We start from the raw sequence: 7,364 nt of genomic DNA on the forward strand, positions 1-7,364 counted from the left end.
GAAGGTTAAGAGGTGACTTAATAGAGGCATAGATGATCAGAGGATTAGATAGGGTGGATAGTGAGAGCATTTTTCCTCAGATGGTGATAGCTAGCACGAGGGGACATAGCTTTAAATTGAGGGGTGATAGATATAGGACAGATATCAGAGGTCTACACTGGGATACGGGGCCTGTTGTCACGGTGTAACACTGGGATACTGGACTGGTGGGAACTGGTTGCTTTGGTGGAGAAGTTTAACAACACCAGGTTAAAGTCCAACAGGTTTATTTGGTAGCAAAAACCACACAAGCTTTCGGAGCTACAAGCCCCTTCTTCAGGTGACTCACCTGAAGAAGGGGCTTGCAGCTCCGAAAGCTTGTGTGGCTTTTGCTACCAAATAAACCTGTTGGACTTTAACCTGGTGTTGTTAAACTTCTTACTGTGTTTACCCCAGTCCAACGCCGGCATCTCCACATCATGCTTTGGTGGAAACAGAGGTGTAATATTGCACGGTGTCTGATGGTTTAGTTGGAAAAGGCCCAGTGAGAGGCCAAGTGAGCAGTAATCTCAGTTTTGATCCTTTATCAGGTGAGGTGCAGTGGACAGGTGTCACCTATGGGACCATAATCCCAGGCTGGTCAGTATCTTACAGCAAGGATAGAATTGAAAGTCTGATGGAAGGAGAGCTTTGGAGATGATCACAGACATTCCTTGGCTTCACTCGGCATCTTTCCCAGTCAAATTCTGTCAGCCCCTTTCACATTTTGGAATACTGTAGTTACCAAAAATTTAGATTGTCAGAGAATTGATGTGTAGTCTGTTTTACAGCTGCCGTTTTATTCTTTCAGTGTTTATGCATTACTTCGATAACCCTGGGGGTATGATCCCAACTTTCCTTGTTAACTGGGCAGCAAAGGTAAGTGAGTATTTTGGTGATGTGGTAGCTTTATTTCTGGGAGGTAATGTGTGTTACTGTACAAAGAATGAACATTTACAACTCCTAGTTGTGCCAAGAAGTAGTGGCTGGAGTTTTGGAATCATCAGTCAAATGGATAAAGAGAATCAAGGTTCATTCTTTCACTGAAATAGCTCGGTACCAGCAGAGTGAGAGGAGGTCAGAGAAGCTGAAGATCAGTCTCCTGATTACTATCCTGACACAACTGATGTGGGCCCGACCTGGCTGTTGTTGCCCAAATCCTGCAATATCTTAGGATTCACTATCCAGGGTTAGACCTGACAGATGAGGGGGCGACTTGGCGATATTGATGAAGAGTCTGTACTTCCATGAGAGGATGGTGATGGGATAGTAATATCATCACACGACTAGTAATCTCTGGGGACTTGGGTTTGAACCCCACCATGGCAGATGGTGGAATTTGAATTCAACAAAAATCTGCAATTAGAAGTCTAACCAAAACCATCAATTGTTCTTCGTTCACAAATGTGTCAGGTGGTGAAGGAACCACAAGAGGGGAAAACATACTTGACCTCGTTGCCCACTTAATCGCTACCCCTTCCACAAACATCCACTCACCCCACCATCAATGAACAAGTAGCAGCCGTGTGTACCATCTACAAGATGCACTGCAGCAAGTCACCAGAGTTCCTGAGGCAGCACCTTGGCAATCCATGACCACTATCATCTAAAAGGACAAGAGCAGCAGGTACCTGGGAACACCACCACCTGTAGGTTCCCCTCTAAATCACCATCTTGATGGGGAAATATATTGCTGTTCCTTCACACTCGCTGGGCCAAAATCCTGGGTCTCCCTCCCGAACAGCATTGTGAGTTTACCTACACGATATGGACTGCAGCAGTTTAAGGAAGCAGCTCACCACCACCTTCTCCAGGGCAATTAGGATGTACAATAAATGCTGACCTAGCCAGAAACGCCAATACCCTGTAAATGAATAAAAAGAGAGAAATCCGGAGACAGTTTGTGTTTAACATGTTTTGTTCAGGAAGGAGTGAAATAAGCACTCAGACTGGGAGACCCTCAATATCTCTCGCTTTTGCCAGAGATGGATCTGTTTATAAATCATACAAACCATCTCTGCAGCTCTGCATTTCCATTCTATGTTTAGCATGTGCTTACAGAGGAAGGAGATGATCTGATATTAGTCTTCCCATTCCATGGGAAGAAGTGGATCTAGACTGAAGGACTGTATAATGGCCAATGCAACACTCTGCCCTACGCTGCACGTGGAATGGTGGTGTGCATGTGTTTGTGTGTGTGCATGCAAAGGTTAGCTTACTTCACTATTGCTCTGGAAGTTATTGAATAAGAGATAAAGTTACTAACGTACAAAAATTAGTTGCAAATTAAGATTAAAACTATACAGTACTTATAAATGTAAATGAAGATTAGCCCATATTCGGTGCAGGCCTGATATGTGTTCAAGTTGCTTTGTCTTGAGGTTGCAGAGTTTTCTCTGCAGCTGTGATAGCTTCTACTGTTGAAAAGCACCGTCTGGCATTAACAGGTAAGCGTGGTGGGTGGGATCAGGTTTACAGGGAGAAGGTTCCTTACTTCTGCAGCATGGGTATTCTTAGCTAATGTGTTACTTTACAGCAGACTGATAGTTGTTTTTAGATGCCTTTCTTTGTCTCTCCCTGGGTTGAAGCTTTTTTTTCCTGATGCTCCTCTGTGGATTTGCCATTTCCCTGCCCTGTAAATGCCTTTTTGCAGATAAGGCAAGATGTTGTCCAGGTCTTTCTGCACATGGGTGCAGACTGCTTCAGCATGTGAGGAGTTGCGATGATTGTGACCTGTGCTGATCACAAGGGTCAAGCTTATTCGCACCTTACAGTGGCTTTTCAGTTGTGTTTGGAAGGAAAGTTATCAAGTCAATGAGTTTGTGTTTACTATGTTGGAACAAAATGTATATGTCTGAGAAATGCATCCTGGTGTCCTCAGGAGCTAAGAGAAAGAAATGATTGAAATGCACACTTTGGTCTGGGAGCCTGGAACCATGTTGAGAACAGTCTTTAAACCCTGTCCAAGGTTTTTTTTTAACAATGTGACCTTCAGAACTATTTCTCTAAAATCGGTTGTAATACCGGCAAGATTTTAGAGTCCATTATTAAAGATGAGATCGCAGAGTACTTGGAAGTGCATGATAAAATAGGACTGAGTCAGCACGGCTTCGTCAAGTGGAGGTCATGTCTGATAAATCTGTTAGAGTTCTTTGAGGAGGTAACAAGGAAGTTAGCTAAAGGAGAACCAGTGGACGTGATTTATTTAGATTTCCAGAAGGCATTTGACAAGGTGCTGCATAGGACACTTAAATAAGTTAAGTGCCCATGGTGTTAAGGGTAAGATCCTGGCATGGATAGAGGATTGGCTGACTGGCAGAAGGCAGAGAGTGGGGATAAAGGAGTCTTTTTCAGGATGGCAGCCGGTGACTAGTGGTGTGCCTCAGGGATCGGTGCTGGGACCACAACTTTTCACAATATACATTAATGATTTGGAGGAAGGAACTGAAGGCACTGTTACTAAGTTCGCAGATGATACAAAGATATGTAGAGGGACAGGTAGTATTGAGGAAGCAGGGAGGCTGCAGAAGGACTTGGACAGGTTGGGAGAGTGGGCAAAAAAATGGCAGAAGGAATAGAATGTGGAAAAGTATGAGGTTATGCACTTTGGAAGGAGTAATGGAGGCAAAGACTATTTTCTAAATGGGAAATCAGAAACATGGACTGGGGAGTCCTTGTTCAAGATTCACTCAAGGTTAACATGCAGGTTCAGTTGGCAGTTAGGAAGGCAAATGCAATGTTAGCATTCATGTCGAGAGGGCTAGAATACAAGAGCAGGGATGTACTTCTGAGGCTGTATAAGGCTTTGGTCAGACCCCATTTGGAGTATTGTGAGCAGTTTTGGACCTTGTATCTAAGGAAGGATGTGCCGGCCTTGGAAAGGGTCCAGAGGAGGTTCACAAGAATGATCCCTGGAATGAAGAGCTTGTCGTATGAGGAACGGTTGAGGACTCTGGGTCTATACTTGTTGGAGTTTAGAAGGATGAGGGGGATCTTATTGAAACTTGCAAGATACTGCGAGGCCTGGATAGAGTGAACGTGGAGAGGATGTTTCCACTAGTAGGAAAAACTAGAACCAGAGGGCACAACCTCAGGCTGAGGGGACAATTCTTTAAAACAGAGATGAGGAAGAATATCTTCAGCCAGAGAGTGATGAATCTGTGGAACTCTTTGCCGCAGAAGGCTGTGGAGGCCAGGTCATTGAGTGTCTTTAAGACAGAGATGGATAGGTTCTTGATTAATTAATGAGATCAGGAGTTATGGGGAAAAGGCAGGAGAATGGAGATGAGAAAAATATCAGCGATTGGTGCAGCAGACTCTATGGGCCAAGTGGCCTAATTCTGCTCCTATGTCTTATGGTCTACCGTGCGTTGTAACAATATTAATAATGTCATGAACACAATTCTGTTTTCCACAGAGCGGAGTGCCTTCCTTTCTGAAAGATATGCAGAAAGCTTGTGCTAACTACCCTGAATACTGCAAGAAATCTGGGAGATAATCACCAAGCTACTGATTCAGAGTTAGCCCTCTGAGATGATGAGGAGACTTGTTCCATCTTGCGTCCCTTTTTTATTTCCTTTTGCTTTTCTATTTGATTGTGACTGGATTGCACTGTTTTGGTAAAGTGGAGAATCATGATCTCATCAATAAACACTGTCTGTACTCACTGGCACTGTCTGTCGTACCATAGAGTATTACACCACAAGAGATCACGCTGTTGGAATCCCTATCTAACCAGTTCTTGGCACCACCATCATTGAATAAGTGTTGGTGAATATTATAAAATGGCTGCCCTGTTAGAGGGCAGAGACTGCATTTTTGTAAGCAACCTCAACATTGCTCACACGGTGGTCTTAATGGGGAAGAAAGTTTCCTTGAATGGAGCAGGAAGTTCCTTTAATCTCATTTGGAATTCTCTATCCTATCTTCTGGTGTTTGAATGGGTTTGGCACTAGCCAAATCTGAGAAGCAGCTATCCATCTCTCCTCGTGGTTGTGCTGTGCATTGTATGGAGACCTTAAATGAAGGGGAAGGGCACGATACATTAGTAAATATTGCTGACCCTCTCCTGGAACTATGTCTGAAGATTCTCCATCTGTTGTTTTTGTCACTGCCCTGCCCCCAGTATATCTCTCAGGGATTGAGTTTGGCCGATTGTACATTTGAAGCCTACCTGTGAAGGACAATGTGGTCAAGAGTGGCTCACTGGTTGGAGGAACTTTAACTGTGCTTAATGAGACAATGATTGACTGTAAAATATCAGCTCCTCGGATGAGGTTTCTGTTCTGTCTCTGCAGATTCTGTTCTCTGGGAAACAGTCTAATATTGAGAATCCCAGGCTCTGACTCGTGGCAGCATCGGCTGCTGCCCAGTTTAACACACACGATGGAATGGCACTAAACTCTGAGAACCTTTTTTACTTCCCCACAAGTTGTGATAACGTGCACCCATGCCTTCAGCAACAATTCTTTATTTGTCTTCCATGAATCCCTCATCACCCGGAGCAGTGGAAAGTATCAGAGGTAGTAGACATAGACAGAATCCTACAGTGCAGAAGGAAGCCATTCGGCCCATCAAGTCTGCACCCATCCAGGCCCTATCCCCATTTATTCTAGCTAGTTCTCCTGACACTAAGGGGCAATTTAGCATAGCCAATCTATCTAACCTGCACATCTTTGGACTGTGGGAGGAAACTGGAGGAAACCCACGCAGACACGGGGAGAACGTGCAAACTCCACACAGACAGTGACCTAAGCCGGGAATTGAACCCGGGTCCCTGGCGCTGTGAGGCAGCAGTGCTAACTATTGGGCCATGCCCTCTTTAGTTTCAAACTACAGCATCTAGCTTTACGAATGAATATGGGGAAATGCGGCCGTGCACTTTGTGTATATCTGGATGGACTATTGCACATTTTATTTTGTGAAATGATGAATGTAAATCTTTGCCATGTTTCTCGCTGTCCATCTGAATGATCTAAGTATTCACCTATGAAATAGGCACGTCTCTGATTGGCCTCTTATCAGTGTACAAGGCCTGTACACAATATTCTGCCCTCCCTGAATGCTTCTTCCTGAAAGTGGGTGTGGAACACTGGCTTTGAAGGCAGATGTTTACATTTTGATACTTCTGTGATCAAAAGGTGTTGCCTGCATTCTCTGGATTGTTGAAAACCATGCACCAAAGCTGTGCATTACCCTCTACTGCCATGCATTGATAATCGAACCCTTGGTTGTTAGTATTCTTGACTGCTTGGCTAGGAATGGAAGAGTGTCATTGTCCCTCAGTGAACCCAGTTCACATTCCACATTGGGTATAGCTTTTTTAAGGCAAAAAGAATGTTTTGCTAACCTTTCTACATCTTTTTAATCCCAACTCCTACCTCCTTGAGCTTTAGCAATCCCATCCATTCCTCTTCACCTTTTTCTTACCCTTCTGTCTACCAGCCCCCCCCCCCCCCCCCACCTCTGTCCCCACCTCTGTCCCCACCACCACCTTGATTTTAGCCTTTGTAAAGCCCTCTTGCGCTTTCCTTTGGCAGAGTGAACCTTGAACCCTGGCAAAAAACTGTGACCCTGTTGATTTCTTTGACCTAATTTCTTTCCATTTAAACACCTTCATCACCCAGCCAAGAGGGACAGTTCCTTTCCTTGTCTCCAGCACTTTTCTCCATTAATTACCAACTTCCTCATGATACTTTTACATCGCTGGTATTTGGTGCTGGGTTTGTTCATTTGTTTCGATGCATTGTATTTGTATTCCTGAAACTTGAAATAGTTAAATAAAAATTTAGTATCCCTTGTTTGCTGTGGGTTTGAGTGCTGTTCTGAATGAGCTAATGCTGGACGGTAAGAGGGGTATCTCCCTAGTTTCAGCAGTTAACAGCAGAGTGCCAACTGGATGAGATGAGACCAGGAAGCTGGTATCCGGCACTGTAACCTTTGAATTAGTTGGAGCTTTAAACACGATGCAAGTTTCTGTTTTAACAATAAGTTCCAACTGTATAGCAACATTAGAGTAAACATGTTCCAAAATGCATGGGTTATGAGCATTATGAAATTTGACACATCTTATCGGATGTTAAGAAGGTGTCTAGAAGATTCACCAAATTAACATGTTTTGAGGAGTAACTTAAAGGAACACACAGGGATGGAATGCCAGAAAGTAGGGCCCAGACAGCTGCCAATGGGGGAGCAAAGAAATTTGGGTCAAAGCAGATTACTGCGAATGCTGGAATGTGAAACAAAAACAGAAAATGCTGGAAAATCTCAGCAGGTCTGACAACCTCTGTGGAAAGAGAACAGAGCCAACGTTTCGGGTCTGGGGGATGGGTAAGGACCAGCTTGGA

The 7,364-nt window shown here is 44.1% G+C and overlaps 1 protein-coding gene across 1 annotated transcript in view; it reads left to right on the plus strand.

Annotated features, from left to right (window-relative positions):
• Positions 1-6,818, plus strand: part of pctp (phosphatidylcholine transfer protein) — a 34,402-nt gene extending 27,584 nt beyond the window's left edge. The window contains exons 5-6 of the mRNA XM_078225880.1: positions 830-897; positions 4,436-6,818. Of these exons, the coding sequence (XP_078082006.1) occupies positions 830-897; positions 4,436-4,516 (149 nt within the window). The 3' untranslated portion in view covers positions 4,517-6,818. The remainder of the gene's footprint in view (positions 1-829; positions 898-4,435) is intronic.
• The last annotated feature ends 546 nt before the right edge of the window (positions 6,819-7,364 follow it).

The sequence above is a fragment of the Mustelus asterias genome, chromosome 12, assembly GCF_964213995.1.
Source record: "Mustelus asterias chromosome 12, sMusAst1.hap1.1, whole genome shotgun sequence".
NCBI classification, from domain to species: Eukaryota; Metazoa; Chordata; class Chondrichthyes; order Carcharhiniformes; family Triakidae; genus Mustelus; species Mustelus asterias.